Source organism: Melospiza melodia, chromosome 5 (assembly GCF_035770615.1).
Source record: "Melospiza melodia melodia isolate bMelMel2 chromosome 5, bMelMel2.pri, whole genome shotgun sequence".
Taxonomy (NCBI): domain Eukaryota; kingdom Metazoa; phylum Chordata; class Aves; order Passeriformes; family Passerellidae; genus Melospiza; species Melospiza melodia.
In genome coordinates this window covers 90,333,299-90,353,307 of record NC_086198.1, presented here as the reverse complement: position 1 = coordinate 90,353,307, position 20,009 = coordinate 90,333,299, and the positions used below count along the sequence as shown (strand labels likewise).

General features: G+C 51.1%; 1 protein-coding gene across 11 annotated transcripts in view; it reads right to left on the bottom strand.

Annotated features, from left to right (window-relative positions):
* Positions 1-12,046: 12,046 nt before the first annotated feature.
* The window catches only part of EXOC6B (exocyst complex component 6B), a 296,107-nt gene continuing 288,144 nt past the window's right edge, over positions 12,047-20,009 (bottom strand). For 6 of the 11 annotated variants that reach the window (XM_063157782.1, XM_063157783.1, XM_063157784.1 and 3 more), the window contains 2 exons: positions 19,520-19,632; positions 12,047-12,467 (listed from right to left, as the gene is read on the bottom strand). In XM_063157782.1, the coding sequence (XP_063013852.1) occupies positions 12,167-12,467; positions 19,520-19,632 (414 nt within the window). In that variant the 3' untranslated portion in view covers positions 12,047-12,166. The other 5 variants (XM_063157788.1, XM_063157790.1, XM_063157792.1 and 2 more) reach the window with 3 other exon arrangements.

Here is a 20,009-nt window from a genome sequence, read left to right as displayed (position 1 = left end):
GAACGCGGGCAGGGTCACCGCAGGGTCACGGATGTCCCACGTCACCTCCACCTGCTTTCGAGTAGCGCCCTTGGAAAGGGGAAACACCCAAGGCTGTCCCCAGGGTGACCGGAAAAACAAATAAAACCAAAAAAAAAAAAACCAAAGCAGGGGAGGAATCCGTCCCCCCCTGCGCCAGGGAACTTCCTGGTTGGAATTCCAACATGCAAATCTCCCCCGCCCATCATCGCACTCCCGGGCAGACGGGGAGGATCAAAAGTGCCAAGGGAGCAAGAGAGGCTGGGAGGGAAGGAGAGGCTGGGATAACGATGGAGGCTGGGATAATGATGGAGGCTTTTCCAGTGCCAGCTGACACAGGCACTGTGGGATCCCAGTTTTGGGAAGGAATCAGTTTTCATGGAATGGTTTGTGCTGGAAGGACCTCACAGACCATCCATGGGCACCAACACCGTTCCCTAGACCAGGCTGCTCCAAACTCTCCTTTCCCAGCTGGAAATCAGCTGGAAAAACTGAGGGATTCTCAAAAAAAAGAGAGGGATTCTCCCTGTCTTTGCTCCAGGAACGAAGCCCTCCCTGGTGACAATCCCAGCTGGTCAAGGCATGGCTTAATCAGCAAAAAGGAGCCCTCTGGGATTAAAATAAAATAAAATAAAATAAAATAAAATAAAATAAAATAAAATAAAATAAAATAAAATAAAATAAAATAAAATAAAATAAAATAAAATAAAATAAAATAAAATAAAATAAAATAAAATAAAATTTGTAATTACAATCAACGACCCTCCCATAGAAATTCAGGGCTGCACGTGTGGAAATGATCCAAGCTGGAAGGACTTGAGTTTGGGAAAGCTGGGCCTGGCTGGCCATGGCACATCTCCTCCGGGATCATGGAAGAGTCTGGGATCATCCTCCAGCCCTGAGGACACCTGGCGAGGCCAAACCTTCACCCACTGGATGACCTCCACAAAAACAAGGAGCAAAATCCCTCCTGCCCCTCAGGAATGCTCCGGGCACAGTCCAGAGTCGTGCCCGAGAATCACCTGGGCAATAATTTAATAATTAAGCCATGAGGATAATTGGTGTCTGAAGCCTGGAACTGCTTAATTTGCTGGGATAGACACAGCCCCAGGGCTTTTGCTCCGGCCCATCCCCAGGAAAGCATCCCAAGGCTGGGAATCATCCCAGCAGGTGTGAAACGGGGTCAGGGCTGGGGAAATCTCGCCCTGCTAACCCCACCAGGCCAGCCCTGACACATTCCCCGCTCCCCGTCCAAGCCCGGGATGGGTTTCCAACAAAACCAGAGGAGCGTGAGTCACAGAATTCGGGTTTGGGGTGGAAAGGACCTGAAAGATCTTCTCATCCGAAGCCTCCTTCCAGCAGCTGGGAGCCAGAGCCCAGCCAGATCCTATCGACCCTGGCGCGTCCCCACAGGCCCCAGGCAGAGATCCCAAACCTCCCCGAAGCCTGGGGAGCACCGGGGCTGTCGGAACCCAGGACATCCCTCTGTCTGTCCCGGGCAGCCCAGACCCCTGCCAGGGGGCTCAGAGACCCTGGAGCAGAGCCCAAAATGCCCCTGTGGGTTTGATTATGACCCGTGGAGCAAATTACCAACCTTGGATTAAGATCTGCAAGCCACAAGGTTTTGAGTAGAATGATAGTGAATTTATCACGGGGTGAAAAAATAGATTTTTGGGGTTTTAGAATGGGTGTTTGGGGGGCAAAATGGAGGAATCTGGACCTGTCCTGTTCTTCTTGGCCTCCACCTTCTGCTGTGATGGTGGCATTTCTGGATTGGTTTAGAGACAGACTGTCTAACACAGGAGAGAGGTATAGGAAAATTATTGTGAATAAAGTACAGGTAGTTCTTAGTATAAAAAGATAACACCGGCCTGAGGGTGTGGAAAAAGTAGAATTTTGGAAAAGTAGAATTTTGGGGGTTTTAGACTGGGGATTCAGGGGGCAAGATGGAGGAACCTGGGCATGTCCAGCCTTTCTCCTTCTTGCTCTTGGCCTCCATCTCCTGCTGTGATGTTGGCACTTTTGGATTGGTTTAGAGTAGAAGCTCACTGTCTAACATAGGGGACAGGCATTGGGAAGTAATTGTAAATATTGTACACATAGTTTTTAGTGTAAAAAGATAACACCGACCTGGGGCAGGCAGAGTGTCCTGGGCTGTCTTGCTGAGCGGAGCTCGGCAGGGCAGGAGAAAATATTTTAAAGATAAGATAATATAGATATAGATATTATAGATAAGATATTATCGATAATATTAATAACATCATATTAATAATATAATATTATTAATATAATATTAATATAATATTAATACTATAATATTATTAATATAATAATATAAGATATAGATAATATTTTATAGAAAATATTTTATAGATAATAAACAACCTTGAGACCGAGAACTGAAGAGCTCTGACTCCTCCTTCAAGCACCGGGCTGGGAAAAGAGACTTTCCAACATTTCTTAGGGTCACTCTGAGCAGTGAGAGATCCCAAGACGGAGCTGGGTGGGAAAGCCGATCATGGATTTCGGGATAGGTGGGATCATACCCGGGGTTTTTCATTCCCTGGGGATTTTCTGCCTGTCTTGGTGGCCACGGGGGAGTTTTGGTGCCAAATGTGCACGAGGTGGCCCTGAAGGCCAAGTGTGTGCCCAGCATTCCCTTAGGGATGAGCCGGATCTGCATCTCCTCTGTCTGGAGCTGCCTTTTCCCAGCCATGGGATTGTAGAATTGTTTGGGATGGAGGGGACTGTGGAATGCTCAGGATCTTTCCCCCTCAGGGAATTCCCCAGAGCCCTTCCCTAGAGGGACTTACCTGCTCCAAGGGACCTTAAATCCCATCCCATTCCCAGCCCTGCCAGGGCGGGGACACCTCCCACCATCCCAGCTGCTCCAAGCCCTCTCCAGCCTGGCCTTGGACACTTCCATGGATGCTGGGGATGGATGAGGTGAGCCCAGGCCCTTGGAAACAAAAAGTTGGATAGGGCTTGGAGCACCCTGGGATGGTGGGAGTTGTCCCTGCCACGGGGTTGGGCTTTAAGGGCCCTTCCAAGCCAAACCATTCCATGATTCCAGAAAGAAAACAAAGGTGGATTTTTCATCCCCTGGCTGGCTGCAGCCACCCTTCCCCCTGGGAATTGCTGTGCTTCCTTCTCAAGCTCAGACTCCTCAGGGATTGCAGCCTGGGAATGCTGCAGGGATGCCTCCCGAGATGGACCTTCCCCATCAGCTGAGCCACGGATGACCCAAAGGGATCCAAGCTCCAGGACACTCGGATCACCTCAGCAATCCCCAGCTGGACCCCATCAAACAGCAAAATTCCCAAACAATCGCATCAAGGTTGAATTCCCATTGGGTTTTTTTTTCCTGGACTTTTTTTGGAAGGTCCTGGATCCTTCAGGCTACTGCCTTTCCATAGAAAGGAGGATTCTTTGGAGCAGGGAAGGGGATGGGGTTGGCCATCATGAACACTCAGGAAATGCTCAGGATCTTGGGTCATGCTCTGCCCCAAAATCCCATTTTTTTGACTTTTCCCTATATCCTGCCCTCAGAACAGATGGATTTAAGGGGATTTATCCCAGATTTATCCCAGTCTGTTCCCAAAAAGAGGCACTGGAGGGGTTTCACAGCCCAGGCAGTGAAGGTTAGAAGAAATGAAATTTCCACCTAGGAAATTCCTGCTGGGAATTCCTGCCTCCAACAGCCACGGTTCCAGTCCAGGGGCATCACAAATCTCTGCAGTCTCCCATTCCAGTGGAGCCAAGGGCAGGAGAAGACCAGGATAAATTCCTTCATATCCCAATCCCTGGGAACCTCAGCCAGGATTTTCCTCTTCCCAGCCCAGGCAGAGGTGTCTGATTCCCACCAGAAAAGATAATTTGGGTAGTAAACCTAAGGTTGGCATGATCACTCCCTATAAATCAAATTCCACTGCCCCAAAAACCCCAAAGCTGTGTCCCAACAAGGAAAAATCCCGGATTCAGGTGGGCTGGGAATGCTGAGGGAGGAGCAGCTATTTTTTGGCAGAGGGTTCATCCCTCAGAGTGGGCAATATTAAGGATATTCACCCAAAAGCCGCTTTACCCTTTTTTTTTTGTGGGTTTTTCTGCTCCCAATCATGATCCTGTGGAGAAGGGGAAGAGCCAGGGGCAGGAGAAGAGGGAAGACCTGTCCCGACAGGAGAGGCTGGAGCTGCTCCCATCCTGCACTGGACAGTTGGGAGCAGGAGCATTCCTGGAGTTCCAGCCTGGAAAAACCAGGGCTGGGGCTGGGAGTAGCACGGTGGGGCCGAGGGAAAGGTCAGAGCCGAGGGTTTGAGGAGGAGAGGAGCCAAAGGCCGCCCTCGGCCAGGGATTTTGGTACAAACATTCCCAGGGGAGCAGAAGAAAGGAAATTTCCACCTAGGAAATTCCAGCTGGGAATTTCTGCCTCCAACAGCTCCAACCCAGGGGCAGCGAGCCACAGCTGCTTCCAAATTTCTGTTGTGTCCTGCTCCTATTGTGGGGACAGAGCATCCTGTGCCCTGCACAGCCCTGGACTTCTCCCTATATCCTGCTGCCGGAACAGAAGGATTTAAGGGGATTTTTCCTAGACTTTTCCCAGTCTGTTCCCAAAAAGAGGCACGGGAGGGGTTTCACAGTCCAGGCTGTGAAGGCTAGAAGAAATGAAATTTCCACCTAGGAAATTCCAGCTGGGAATTCCTGCCTCCAACAGCCACGGTTCCATCCAGGGGCACCGAGTCAGTGGCTGCTCCCAAATTTCTGCTGTTGTGGGGATGGAGCATCCCATGCCCTGCACAGCCCCGGGGTCACCACATCGAGCCTCGAGAGAGGGAAAAGACAAATCCGGGCTCATTCCAGATGTCCCAGGACCTCCCCAGCCCCTCGGGATGGCTTTTCCAGGGCTGTGGCCGGAGGACAACCGGCCCCGCGCTCCTCCGACGGCAGCAACAAGTCCGCGGTGTCACCAGGCGAGGGGAGCCGAGGTGTCACCGCTGCCCCGAGGGCCGAGGAGCGCTCGGAGCCTCCTCCACATCTGCGGCCGGTGCTAATGAATACAAACGAGCGCCCCGTGCCCCGCCGGGGGGTCTTTAACACTCGGCACGTCGCGGTGACAGTGAGCGATGGTCCCCGCCGGCAGCGCCCGCATCCCGGGCCGGCCCCGGGAGATGGATGAATGAGCGCCCGGCGGACGCGGCACCGCCGTCATTTGTCATCCGCCGCCTGCCTTGAACCTTTCGGGAGCCAAATCCCATTTGGGATGGGGGCTCGGTACCTGCGCGGGCCCCGCTGGGTCAGGGAGGGGCGGCGGTGATGGATGCGCGCTCCCGGGTAATCGCATCCAGCGCCCGGCAGATATGGATGGGCTCCCGCCTTTGATCCAATCATCCAATTAGTGCCCCACGGAATGCAATTAGCGCGGCTGGAGACACGTGGGGCATGGATGGACGGGGGGGATTCCTGTCTCCTCTCTTCCCACCGGGAAACACCGCGGAGGGAAGGAGGAAATTCCTGTTTATCCCAATCCTGATTTTCCCCCACACCATCCTCATTTTGGTGCCACCTGGCCGGACCATCCTCACCCTCTCCCGAATTCCCGTGACCCCGTTTCCCACCCGGATGCGCTGCCCCACCTGCCGTGCCCGCATTTCTCACCAGCTCCGCTCCGGTTCCTCCTGGAGCCCGTCCAGCCCTCCCTGCCTTATCTCGGCCTTATCGCGCTCCTTATCGCGAGCCAGCCTATCTGGGATCTGCTCCCACAGCCTCCTTCTCCCCGGTTCCGCGGGCAAGTGGTGACAGCTGGGGCTTATCGGCTTCCTGCTGCCACCTCTGCCTCGCACTCCTCGCTCCAAGAGCCCCGGTGGTCCCGATCCAGCGGCCACCTGCCCATCCCTTCCACTGCAGGTGTTTCCAGAGCCTGGCAGGAGAAATTGAGGAATCACTGAATGGTTTTGAAAGGAAGTTAAATTCCATCCCATTCCAACCTCATCCATGGGCAGGGACACCTTCAGTGAGAGGTGGGTTTGGAGCCATGGAAGAAGAAATCATGGAATCATAGAATGGTTTGGAAGGGAACTTAAATTCCATCTCGCTGGAACTTTATCCATGGGCAGGGATACCTTCAGTGAGACCAGGTGGCTCCAACCCCAATGTCCAACCTGGCCTTGGGCGCTGCCAGGGATCCAGGGGCAGCCACAGCAAATCTGGGAATTCCAGCCCAGCCCCTCCCCACGCTCCCAGCCAGGAATTCCTTGCCAAGATCTCACCCATTCCTGCCGTGTTTCAGTCCCTGCCCCTGGGACACGATGGGAAAGCCACCCCACAGGGGGGTGAGGGCATCTCCCAACATCCCAAACCTCCTCCTGCCGCATTCCCGGGGCTCCCTGGAGGAGGCAAATCCCACCTGGAGGAGTCAGACTCACCTGGCAGCTCCACCTGATCCCACAGCCTCAGCTGATCCCACCGGGGAAGGAGGTGAGGAGGTGAACTGAGGTCGGGGTGAGAAGGGGCCGAGGCGGCCGGAAAGGAACGCTCGGGAGCAGCTGCTGGAACACGTTTGTCTCACCTGGATCAGGGAAAACCAGGAGGGAAGGAAAACCTCCCTGCTTGGGGTGGCTCGTGGGGTGTCCTGGGCAGGGCCAGGAGCAGGGCTGGGTGATCCCTGTGGGTCCTTTCCCACCAGGATATTCCATGATTCCATGATTTGGTGAAAACTGGCAACGCGTCCCTGGGGCTGGAACGGCGGCTCAGGGCTGGGGGGACGTGAGTGGGGACAGGGAGGACACGAGGGGGGACAGAGCTGGTGGCAGAGCCAGCCCAGGGGAGCCACAGGGCTCTGCTGAGGTCTGGCCCCGCTCCGGGCACTGATCCAGGGCCTGGCCACAGCCAGGGTGACATTGGTGACACTGCAGCACCCCAAATCCGTGCCTCAAAACCCACCCGTGCTGCACTCCCTGATCCAGGATGATCCAAGATCCACTGATCCAGGACAGTCTGAGATCCACTGATCCAGGATGATCCAGGATCCATTGATCCAGGAAGGTCTGAGATCCATTGATCCACTGTGATGTGAGATCCAGGATCCACAAATCCAGGAAGGTCTGAGATCCATTGATCCAGGAAGGTCTGAGATCCACAGATCCAGGAAGGTCCAGGATTCTCTGTTCCCGGATGATCCAAGATCCACTGATCAAGGACAGTCTGAGATCCATTAATCCAAGATGACCTGGGATCCTCTGATCAAGTAAGATCTGGGATCCACAGATCCAGGCTGATCCGAGATCCCTTCCCACCCTCTCCCACCGAGGTCCCACAGTGCTGGACCAGGTCCGATCCCCACATCTCCACCTCCCACCTGGAGCATCCCAAAATTCACCAGGAAAAGGGGATGGGGGTGACACAAAGGTCCTTATCCCAGGCACTCGGGGGGTTCCTGGATTTTTGGGTCCTTCCTGGACCTGCTGTGGGAGGAGATGGAATTTTCACCTTTTTTCCATTACCAGGAAATGCTCAGGAATATCCTGGTTAAATGAAGGATTTTCCCAGATTCCCACCCTCCTTTTCCCTTCTCTTGTGGGGAAATATCCTGGTTAAATCCAGGATTTTCCGTGATTCCCTTTTCCCTGTACTGTGGGGAAAGGCCCCTGGCAGAGGTGGAGTCACCAAAAACTCCAGGGAATGTTTTCCTTCCCACTAGGAATCCCCATCCCAGGATCTGCCAGAAACCACCAGGAATAAATAGCTGAAAAAGGGGATTTAGAGGAATTAATGGAATCCAAGCCATCCAGGAATCTTTGCCATCCCATGGATATTCCCTAAATCCTTCATCCTACACAAACCCCACATCATCTGCTTGAGCCATTCCATAAAATTTCCCCATCTCCAGAATCCTGGAATGGTTTGGGTGGAAAAGGGACCTTAAATCCCGCCCTGTTCCACGGGCAGGGACAGCTCCCACTATCCCAGGTGGATCCAAGCCCCACTGTCCAGCCTGGCCTTGGGCACTGCCAGGGATCCAGGGGCAGCCACAGCAAATCTGGGAATTCCAGCCCAGCCCCCCCTTGCCTTCCCAGAGAGGAATTTTTTGATAGAAACCAATTAAAATCCCCCAAAATTTGGGCAAAACTTGGTTTCTGCTCAGGGCAATGAGGGAAGGTGGAATCCAACGCTCATCCAGGGATTTTCTTGCCTCTGGATCCCCCATAAACCTGGGTGTTCCAGCAGCAGCCAGGTGTCCAAAGGGGATGTGGAATTTTTTCCTTTATGGGATTCAGGAATCAGGTTTTTCCCAGGGAGGCACAGAGCGAGACGAGGCGTTAATGAAACAGTTAAATGCTGTATTTGTTTAATTGGAATTACACCAGGATAAATGTCCAACATGCTAATTTCTAACAGAATTGAACCTGTAAACCATGCAGTCCTTTCTCTCCAACCATTCCAGCTCTTTTTCCTCTTGGAATCAGTAGCTCTGCTAGCGAGTTTTAAAGAAAACCAAAAAACAAACCAACAACAAAATTCCCTTTAAAGTTAAACCTAATTTGCTAAATTTTCCCCTTATTGTGCAACGACTTGTGCAAAAAAAGCTGTTTTCACCACCTTGGTTCCCAAAATCAGGTCCTTCCACCCCAAAATCAACGGGAAAAGGCAACCCGGCGGACTGGGATGGGATGGGATGGGATGGGATGGGATGGGATGGGATGGGATGGGATGGGATGGGATGGGATGGGATGGGAGTGTGGGGGGTTTTCCTGGCAAAACAGAATCTGAGGGATGAGCCAAGGCAGGGAGCAGCTTGGATAGGACAGGATTCCAGTGCTGCCAAAGGAATTTTTGGGAAGCTGCAGGTGGGGATGGATCCCAGCTCCGGGAAAAGCTTCCCAAATCCAGCCCTGGAGACAAGAGAGGGGCTGGAGCAGCAGCTTTGGGGTGAAGCAAGCTCCCCATGAGCTCCTCCCCTCCATCTCGGAATTTTTGGGGTGAATCCCAGCCGATCCCGGCATGTTCTGGTCGCTTCCCGCCGATCCATGGCGTTCCCAGTGGACAGCAGAGCTGGGATCATCCTGGGATGAGATTTATGGGATTTGTGTTCCCTTGGAGCTGCCAGCAGTGGGATAAATATGGAATTGTGGCAGGGGGGCTATGAGGGGTCTCCAGTCCCGTGGAGCTGTAGGAAAAACAGGATAGAGATCCCAAAAATCCTGCGGGATCAAGGGATGTGACACAAACCCAGCCAGAGTGTGGGATGGTGTTTGGATGCTCCAAACCCCTCCAAGGCCCCAAAAAGCACCAAACCCAACCCAGAAATAAAGGGAAAACCCCAGCAGAGGCAGGAGACACCCAAGGGTGAGGAATCTCTGCCTGAGATTTGGGTTCTGGCTGGAATCTCTGCCTGGGATTTGGGTTCGGGTTGGAATCTCTGCCTGGGATTTGGGTTCTGGTTGGAATCTCTGCCTGGGATTTGGGTTCGGGTTGGAATTGATCCCAAAACTTTGTCACGAGGGACGTGACAGCAGAGATGTCCCCAGAGCGGCCACAGCTCTGTCCCAGCCTCACTTCCAAGGAATTTGGGGCCACCACGACCCTTCCCACAGCTCCTGTCCGAAATTCCACCTTCCCCAAAGCAGCCAATTCTGGAGAAACCAACCCCGAAACAGCATCATCCCAACTCCTCCTATTCCCATCCGAGTGGGAGCTGGGATTGGATCTGGAACAAAGTGCAAAAATCCCTGGGAGCATCTGGCTTGGACTCCAGCCCCAGGAATACCCAAAAAATCCCAGGAAAACCCCTCCTTTCTCACCTTCCAGGTGCTGGTGGCTCAGGGAGAACATCCCATGGATGGGTTGGGCTGCAAATTCCCACTTTGGACACCTTTTATGAGATAATTCCCAACTCCTGGAATGCCTGACAACTCCTGAAGAAGGAAAGAAGCTTCTTGGGAAGCCTTATTTGAGTTTTAATATAATTTTTTCCCACTACTGCTGGAATATATTTTGCTGGAGATGGGAAAAATTATGGGATGATCCAATTTTCTTTTCTTAAAAAATAAAATCCACTAAGGAATGCTCAGTGGATGTGGAGCGAGATGTAAGAGCAGCACTATTCATTCTGGAAAGCTGGAAATCTCGGATTTGGGTCCAGCCCCTGTTTCCCACCCCCCTTTTAAATTCCCTGCAGCGACTTTTCCCTCCTAAGCAATTCCATCCGTGTCGGAGGACACCCATCATTAGGAAGGGACTGAGAGGGGATTTGGGATGTCTTCCAGGGCCTTTTTTTTTGGGGCAATCTGTTTAAAAGATTAATTTTGCTTGGAAGTGATGGAACATCTCTCAGAACAAAAAGTTAATTGGGACCAGAGTCCCAAAATCCCATTTTTCATCCCGGGCTCTGACTTGCGGTTCCGGCTCTTGACCTCCCGAGATCAGGAACTCCCAGAATCTCTCCCTTGGCCGGATTTGACTTCTCCAGCAGCAAATCCTGAGTGCCAGGAGCTGGTTTGGAGGATCCCAATCCTGGTTTTTTCAAAAAAAAAAAACCCTGAAGGAGCGAGGAAACCCATGCCAGGTTGCTGTTCCTGGAATCAGGGAGATGGGAAGGGGATCCAGCGCGGATTTGGGAAGGGTGAGAGCTGCCTGGAGCTGTCTGGAAATGAGGCTTTGCTGGGGATTTTTTTGTGGGAATACCTTGTGGAGTGCAATACAGGAGGGGAAAATGGAATTTTGGGATGGCAGCACAAAATCCCTTCCCTGTGTCCCGGGATTTCGGCTTCCTCTCCATCCCACTCCCGGAATTCCCATCCCTTGTCCCTCTGGGTCATTTCCAGAGGTGTCTCCAAAGCTGATCCCTTTCTGGCCACGCTGACTCCAACTTTCCTTCACCTGCTGCTTCTCCCATCATTCCTCTTCCATATCCCTCCAGGAGGAGCTCACAAGGAACCCCCGATCCCTCTCCAAATCCAAGGAATTACAAATTTTCCCTCTTATTAATGAAAACAATCCCTTGGTCCCTGTAGCTGGAGATGGCTGGGACAGCCCAGGAGCTCCAGGGGGTCATTCCTGACTGTGTTCCCATTTAATTTTGGGATGGAGCCAAAGGAACCTTCTCCAAGTGAAAACCACCCCAAAATATTGCTGAGGAGCAAGGTGGGAAGGAAAAACCTCTGGATTGGTGCATCCAGAGGGTTGGGAATGGGCACAGGAGCAGCAGCTCAGGGCTGCAACAACCACCAGGGAGATCGGAATTCCCTTTGAGGGTTTGGGAATGTGGCTGGATAACGTGAGGAATTAGAGGAAGGTGAGAAGGGCAAAAATCCCCCTCTGGAAGTGGAACCCTGGGATTAAATCCTGTTGGTGGCCACCTGGCTTGAGCAGATTTATGGGGACCTTCAGGACAGGGGGAATTTTATCCACAGGCACTTTGGAGCAGCGCTGCTCCATGGGGAAACTCCCAGTGCTCCAGGAGATTCCCACTGGTCCAGCTCCAAAACTTCCCAGGGAAGCTCTCCCCATGGAGCCATCAGCAGGAGAGGGAGGATGGGACACCAGCATGGAAAAGAGAGGGAAAAACCCCTCCTGGACACTGGGAGATCCCACTGTGCCTTCCCTTCATCCCTGTGAGCATCCATCCCTTCCCGTTCCCTTTCCATGGATGTGTCCAGCAGCATCCCAGCCCCACAGTACTGCCACAGGACACATTCCCAGATTATCCTTCAGCTATGCCTTCCCAAATCTGATCGAGGAGGCTGCTCCAAACCCTTCTCCATGATCCCACAGCCCCTGGCAGGTCCCAGAGTGGAGCTCAGGGATGGTTATGGACATGCTGGAAAGGGTCACGATTCCAGGGATTTGCAGGCTAATGTGGAAATCAGCCCGTGGAGGGGGAAAAGAGGAGAAAAACCCCTAGGAAATCCCCTTTTTCCTACCTAAATCCAAACCACAGGACACACTCAGGGTGACCCTCTTCCCTCTGCCCAGAGAACCCATGGCTCTTCCCAGATTTCTCAGTTTTCCAAGGGAATAAATTAACAAAAGGAAGGCAGGATGATCCCTTCAATTTGGCTTTGACAAAAACAAGAAACAAGAACCCAGTCCAGGTGCGAACTTCTCCCAGGCTCCAAGAATTCCCATCACTTCCTAAACCCCTGAAAATAGGAGTTTATCCAGTAGACTCCTGCCACCACCTCTTTTTCCCAGGATTGTTCCACCGGGAGCGTTTTGCTGTCGGGGGGGGAAGGCTCCGCGGAGACTTTCCAGGCGAATAAAAAAATACAAATCTTCTCTCCCAACGAGATTCCTGAAGTCCAGGCCGCGGGGAAGGAGATCCCGAGCCCCTCAGGAGTGGTGGCTGTTGATGAGGCCGCGCAGCTGCTTGGCCACGGTGTCGATCAACTTCTGCTTGTCCCGCTCGTTTTTCCGGAATTGGGCGAAAACGATTTTTCCTGCTGGTGTCCCGCATCCTGCACGGAGCACAAACAGGTTATGGAACGGGGATTGGGAATGTCCAGTGCTCAGGGATGAGCATGTGGAATTTCAAGCCTCTACACCAAATTCTAGGACATTTTTCATGCTTTAAATCCCTCCAATCCCAATCAACACTACTTTGGAGTCTCCCCAGTTCCCGCTCTTTTTTCCGGAATTGGGCGAAAACGTTGTTTTTCCTGCTGGTGTCCCACATCCTGCACGGAGCACAAACAGGTTACGGAATGGAGATTGGGAATGTCCAGTTCTCAGGGATGAGCACGTGGAATTTCAAGCCTCTACACCAAATCCACCAAATTTTGGGGCATTTTTCATCCCAATCAATGCCACTTTAGGGTCTCCCCAATTCCCAACTAGTTTTTCCGAATTGGGTGAAAGTGTTGTTTTTCCTGCTGGTGTCCTGCATCCTGCACGGAGCACAAACAGGTTATGGAACAGGGATTGGGAATGTCCAGTGGTCTGAGAGAGCACATGGAATTTCCAACCTCTACACCAAATTTTGGGGCATCTTTCATCCCAATCATGGAGCCACTTTGGGGTCTCCCCAATTCCCGCTCTTTTTTCTGGAACTGGGCGAAAACGTTGTTTTTCCTGCTGGTGTCCCGCATCCTGCACGGAGCACAAACAGGTTATGGAACGGGGATTGGGAATGTCCAGTGCTCAGGGATCAGCACGTGGAATTTCAAGCCTCTACACCAAATTTTGGGGCATTTTTCATGCTTTAAATCCCTCCAATCCCAATCAAGACCACTTTGGAGTCTCCCCAGTTCCCGCTCTTTTTTCTGGAATTGGGTGAAAACGTTGTTTTTCCTGCTGGTGTCCTGCATCCTGCATGGAGCACAAACAGGTTATGGAACAGGGATTGGGAATGGCCAGTGGTCTGAGAGGAGCACATGGAATTTCCAACCTCTACAACCAATTTTTGGGGCATCTTTCATCCCCAATCATGGAGCCACTTTGGGGTCTCCCCAATTCCCGCTCTTTTTTCTGGAACTGGGCAAAAACGTTGTTTTTCCTGCTGGTGTCCCGCATCCTGCATGGAGCACAAACAGGTTATGGAATGGGGATTGGGAATGTCCAGTTCTCAGGGATGAGCACGTGGAATTTCAAGCCTCTACACCAAATTTTGGGGCATTTTTCATCCCAATCAATGCCACTTTGGGGTCTCCCCAAATCCTGCTCACTTTATGGAATTGGGTGAAAACATTCTTTTTCCTGCTGGTGTCCCACATCCTGCAGGGAGCACAAACAGGTTATGGAACGGGGATTGGGAATATCCAGTGGTCTAAAAGGAGCACATGGAATTTCCAAGCTCTACACCAATTTTTTTTTTTTTTTAATTTTCAGGTGTTTTTGTTTTAAACCCCTCCAACCCCAATCAACACCACTTTGGGGTCTCTCCCTAATCCCAAATGCAGGAAATCCTGAATCCTGCATGTGGATCCCTCTTCCAAGCAGGGATTTCTCCATCCCCACATCACCTTCTGTGGTGGTGATGGAATTTGAGGAGGAAAATTTGGAAATCAGCATGAAATCCACAGAATTAAGAATTTTTTTTAATTAAAACTTGCGTGCAGGAGATGCAGCTTTAGAGGAGGCTGGGAAGGTCTGGAGTTGTGAATTTAAATTTTATAAAGTATTCCAGGGAATCACGGAATGTTTGGGTTGGAAGGGACCTTAAATCCCATCCATTTCCAACCCCCTGCCATGGGGTTGCCACTATCCAATTTTTTCCCAATGAAAAAAGAAAAAAAATTATATAAATGTATATAATTTATATTAAATATAACACGGAATAATTCCATTCCAGGAAGGAATCCAGCTGTTTGGAAGGAGCATGGTGTCTCCAGGAGGTCTCCATAAATCCAGAGCCCAGTAGAGCAGGAGATGGGTTAGGGGCAAAGCTGGGAGGGGGTCATGCACTCCTGAATTCCCAAATCCATATTTTGAGGGGAACAAGGCTTGGAACACTTCCCAAGGGTGCTGAGAAGGGAAAAAATTCCGCCAGGATCAACTTCCCAGCAGCTCCTGAAGGCACAATCTCCCAAAATCCAACCTGCTGGGGCTCGGCTCTTCCAAATTATCCCAATTTGTAAAAGATTTTCTGGGCAAATCAGATCTGGCAGAGGCTGAGGACTTTGGATGCATCCCATAATCCCAGTTTTTGGCAGTGGGGACCTAAAGGAAGCACTTGAAGTGACAAGGACACAGTGCTGATGATCCCTGGGAAGCTGGCACTGGATCATCCCAAGGGTCTGGAGTCAACTGAGCATAATCCCAACCTCTCCAAACTTCTGGAACACAAACAAACATTCAAGGTTTTCCAGGCTTCAATCTCCTCGAAAGAGCCACAGGGAATCTGAAATGTTCCCAAAACCACCAGGCTTGGAACTGGGATCCAGGATAACAGCTTTATCCCAAAGGGAATTTACTGGGGTTACCAGAGACGGAGCTGCTCTCCCAATAGGAACAGGAGTGCTTGGAGCACTTCCAGTCATCAAAAAATTGGGATTTGTTTGTTTTTCCCTATTTCTCAGCCACAGAAGGCTGGCAGCTGCTCCTCCAGGAGAACCAGGGAGTGATTGTGCCAATGGGAAGTGGAGTTTGGAGTCACCCAGGTCCTGCTATCGTGGATTGGGGATAATTATCCTCCCCTGGAGCTCCAAACAGCTCCAGGAGGTCTCCAAGAGCACCTTTCCCAGGAAGGTTGGGAGCTCTCACGGGTTCCAGAGGGATATCAGCGGTGCTGGAAGTTGATCTGTACCTTTGGAAAGCTCTTCCCAGCACCTTACACACACTGGGAATTTGGAGCTTTTCCATCCCGGCACCTTTGGGGCCATCTCCCACCCCGTGGGACCTGCTCAAGTCCATGGAATGTTCTGGAAGCAGCGCACAATCTGTGTGAGAAAAACCTTGGGGTGTGTTGGGATGAGCTGAATGGATAAACCTCTGGATCAGGATGGAAAGGGATTGCAGCTGGAGCCCTGATCCCCAAATAAACCCACAGAGATGGATCTGGAGAAGTCTGTGAGCTGCTGGGATCTCCAGACACCACGTGAAGGTGCAAACACTGAGCTATTAATTAATCAAGAAACAGGACAGAAAATCCTGCAGGATTTGGGATGGGCTGTGCAGATCCATGGGGTTTTTTCCCTGAGAAGGGCTTTGGGATAACTGGGAGTGCCCACAACAAACCCACAGAAATGGATCTGAAAAGTCTGGGAGCTGCTGGGATTTCCAGACACCATGTGAATGTGCAAACACTAAGCTACTAACTATTATTAATTAATTAAGATACAGGACATAAAATCCTGTAGGATTTGGGAACGGCTGTGTAGATCCACAGGTTTTTTCCTGAGCAGAGCTTTGGGATTACTGGGAGTGCCATTAACAAAACCCACAGAGGTGGATCTGGAAAAGTCTGGGAGCGTCTGGGAGCTGCTGGAATCTCCAGACTCCACGTGAAGGTGCAAGCAGTGAAACATTAAATAAGATTAATTAATTAAACTGCCTGCAGGACACAAAATCCTGCAGGATTTGGGATGGGCTGTGCAGCTCCCCAGTTTTATTTCTCTGAGCAGAGCCTCGGGATAACCGCGGGTTTGGAAGCCGGTCCCAGGATTAGAAGTGAAAGGAAGGGAAAGGCGAGCTCGGCGCTGTCCCACCCCTGTCAACAAACACCACCTCGGAGAGAGCCGAGCTTTGTCTCAATTAATCCGGGAGGGGAAGAAAGCAGCGCGGTAAAAGCTCCTCTTTTAGCTCTAATTAAGTGCATTTGGGAGGATCGGGTTGCGCAGGGCCCCGCTCCAGAGGCACTTTGCATTTCCAGCGTTTCGGGCTCCATTGAGAGCGGACAATCGGGCCCTGCCAGGTGAGGGTGAAAGCCCGAGCTGAGCGCATACTTACACCCGGGATATCCTGGGAGAGACACAGACACCGGGGTGATAAGGGACACAGATAACCAGGAGAACAGGTTACAGGCTGAGCCGGCCCCGCTCAGAATTCCCCCCGGGATTCCCGGCGGGATGGGAGGCAGAGGATGTGCCTGGAGCGAGGAACCTCGGAGAGCTGGTGGGGGATGGACAGAGAACCCTCCGAGGGGATCCCTGAGAATGTCCAAAGCCAGGATGGACATTGGGGCTTGGAGCAGTCTGGGATGGTGGGAGCTGTCCCTGCCATGGATGGGAGAGGGAATGGGATGGTCTTTAAAGTCCCTTCCCACCCAAACCATTCCAGGATTCTGGAGCCCCTCTGCTCTGGGAGAGGTGGGAATGTTCCCCTGGAGAAGGGAAAATTCCAGGGAATCCTCAGAGTGCCTAAAGGGGCTCCAGGAGAGCTGGAGAGGGACTGGGGACAAGGCCTGCAGGGACAGGAGCCAGGGAATGGCTCCCACTGGGAAAGGGGAGATTGGGCTGGGATCTTGGCAAGGAATTGCTGGCTGGGAGGGTGGGCAGGGGCTGGGCTGGAATTGCCAGATTTGCTGTGGGCTGCCCCTGGATCCCTGGCAGTGCCCAAGGCCAGGTTGGATCCACCTGGGACAGTGGGAGGTGTCCCTGTCCATGGATGTGTTGGGAATGGGATGATCCTTAAGGTTCCTTTCAACCCAAACCATTCCAGGATTTTATGACTTTATGAAATGAGCCAGGCTGGGTTTGGTGACATTTTAACACCACTGAGTGCGGAGCTGCCCTCCTGCTGTCCCACTGCCTTCCAGCCTCTGCCATGATCCACCTCACTGCCTGCCTCAACTCCCCAGCTCTCCCAGATGCTGCATGGCCAAACTCCCAGATTTTGGGCGTCCCTTTATTTTAGCAGTTTGCTGCTAGCTCTGAATAAACCTCTCACCTGAATAAACTTTCCCACCTCGGACCCTGGGTTATGAATTCCCTGTGTATCACAGAATTATCCCGGCTGGAAGAGCCCTCTAAGGTCACCAAATCCAACCATCCCCAGCATTTCCACACCCATCCCTGACCCATGGCCCCCAAATAACCCAGGGATAACACAACCCATAAAATACCAGTCTAAAAACAACGCCACGAGGTGTAAAAGTCCTTTAAGTCCAGTTTAGTCCCTGTGTCCCTCACTGGTGCCCTCGGGGTGTCCTGGGGTGCTGTGACATCCGTTCTTCTCCTCTGGTGGAGAGGAGCTGGACCATGGTGACACAGAGGGAGCCACAAAGTTCACAAACACCCCAAAGGTCGCTCACAGAATCGGAGATTCAGGGAATAATTTGGGTGGGAAGGGATCTTTAAAGCCCATCCAGTGCCACCCCCATGGCACCACTGTCCCAGGGTGTTCCCAACCCCATCCCAACCCAGCCTTGGGCACTTCCAGGGATGCAGCTGGGGTTGGATTAAGCACGGAATCAGAGCATGAGGGGGGAGTTTGAGGTGATTTGGGGTCTCTCCTTCTCCTCAAGGAGGAGGTGACAAGTTTAGGGATGGGGCCACATTTCCAGAAGAACATTCAAGGCCCCAGGATCCCAGGAAGTGTCCAAGGCCAGGTTGGACAGGGCTTGGAGCAGCCTGGGACGGTGGGAGGTGTCCTCCCCATGAAACTGATGGGCTTTAAAGGTCCCTTTCCCACCCAAACCATTCCACAATTCCACGAGGATCCCCTCCTGCCCTCTCCTCCGTGCAGGACCCAACACTGCGGCGCCCGTGCCAGGAGCCGCTCGGAAAATGCTGAATTCCCATTTTTTGGCTCGTTCTCTGTCCCACCAGCTGGAAAACGACCTGGGAGGTCTGCTGGGAGCAGGAGCAGAGTGGATCCTTCCAAGCCAGCTTGGAGCTGGACCAGCGGAGATCATCTGGGAGACCCACCACGGGCAGGGGTGACAGGCAAAGCAAATCCCGCTTTTCCTGAGGCAAATCCCGCAGTGCTCCCGGGACTGGCAGAGCCCCCCAGGAGCCACCCCGGAGCGCCGGGCGCTGTTCCCGGCACCACTCCAGGGTCTGGGATGGAGCCGTGCGGAGCATGAGAACGACGGCCCTCAAAGGATGGATTGAGGGAGCCCCGGAGGCTCCTCCGGCCCCACGGAACCGGGATCGGGGCTCTCTGGGAACCCCACGCAAGGGAGGCGGGAGAAACGGGAATAAACGAGAATAGAAAGAAACGGAAATACAAATGTAGGGGTGTGTAGAAATAGAAAAAAAAATAGAGATACAAACAGAGGAATAGAAATAAATTGAAATATAAAACCACAAAAATATGGAAGTATGGAAATATAGAAATTTAGATAAAAATACAGAAACAGAAATAAATAGGAAATAAAATATGGAAATAAAAATAGAAATAAATGGAACTATAGAAATAAAAAATAAAAGTATAGAAATATAGAAATAAAGTTATACAGAAATGTAGAAATAAAAATACAGAAATAGAAATAAATATATAGAACTAGAAATAAATTTTAAAAGAAATACATAGAAATATAAGTGTAGAACTGTGGAAATAAATGGAAATAAAAATACAGAAATAGGAATAAATATAGAATTAAACAGAAATAAATATAAACAGAAATACATAAATAAAATCCAAAATATAGAAATAGAAATGAAAATAGAAATAAAAAGAAATAGAAATGCAGAAACACAGAAACAGAATGGAATAAAACAGAATATTCTCAGGTGGAAGGGAACCTACAACAACACGGTCCAACTGCCTGACCACTTCACAACCAAAAGTTGTTCATAGCATTGTCCAAACACTGAAAAATTCGGGATAGCCACTCCTGCCTGCAGGCCAGCACATTTTAAAGGATTTTGGAGCTGGAGGTTCATCTCTAAAGCGAAATTTTCTGGTAGGACAAGCAAAACTCTGCTTAAGAGCCAATAAAAAGAAGAACCTGCAGCCAAGCCATTCCATTTGGATAATGTGGGATTCAGGTCAATGGGATAAAATGGGATTTTTCCATCTGAGTTTCCTCTGTCCACTTGGGGCTGAGATCTTTGTTCACAGGGATGGAAAGAGCTGCTAAAGCATGATGGGAGTGGAAATTCTTCCAGGATTTGGGGGCCACACTCACTTTTCCAGCAGGATGAGGGCTGTGGTGGGGTTCACACGAAGGTACTTGCACGTGGGCTGTCCGTAGTCGGCCAGATATGTCGACCAATCCCACTGGATGAACAGATCCAGGAGCTGGAAAGGAAAACCAAATAGGGTCTGAAAAAGCTGGAAAAGGCAGCAGGTGTTTCCCTCAAAGGTGGCAGAGGTCCTGGGCAGGTGGAGTTATCAATAAAAAAAAATGAATTTGGGTTTTATTAATTTGTTTAATATTATTCTGTTAAGGTTTCATCATTAACTTGATTGTACTTCATTGTTAATTTAGGGATATTTGACATTGATTAATGCAGGGCTGTATTAATTTAGCCATTGAGCATTCCTGCTCTGTGATCCCTAATTTTTGGGATTTGAGGTCTGAGGCACCTCGAGGACATGGGTGACAACCCCAGTGGCCTGATGGTCTCAGCTATGGCAGAAGGAAACTTTTGGGGTCAAAGTCACCACAAAGTTCT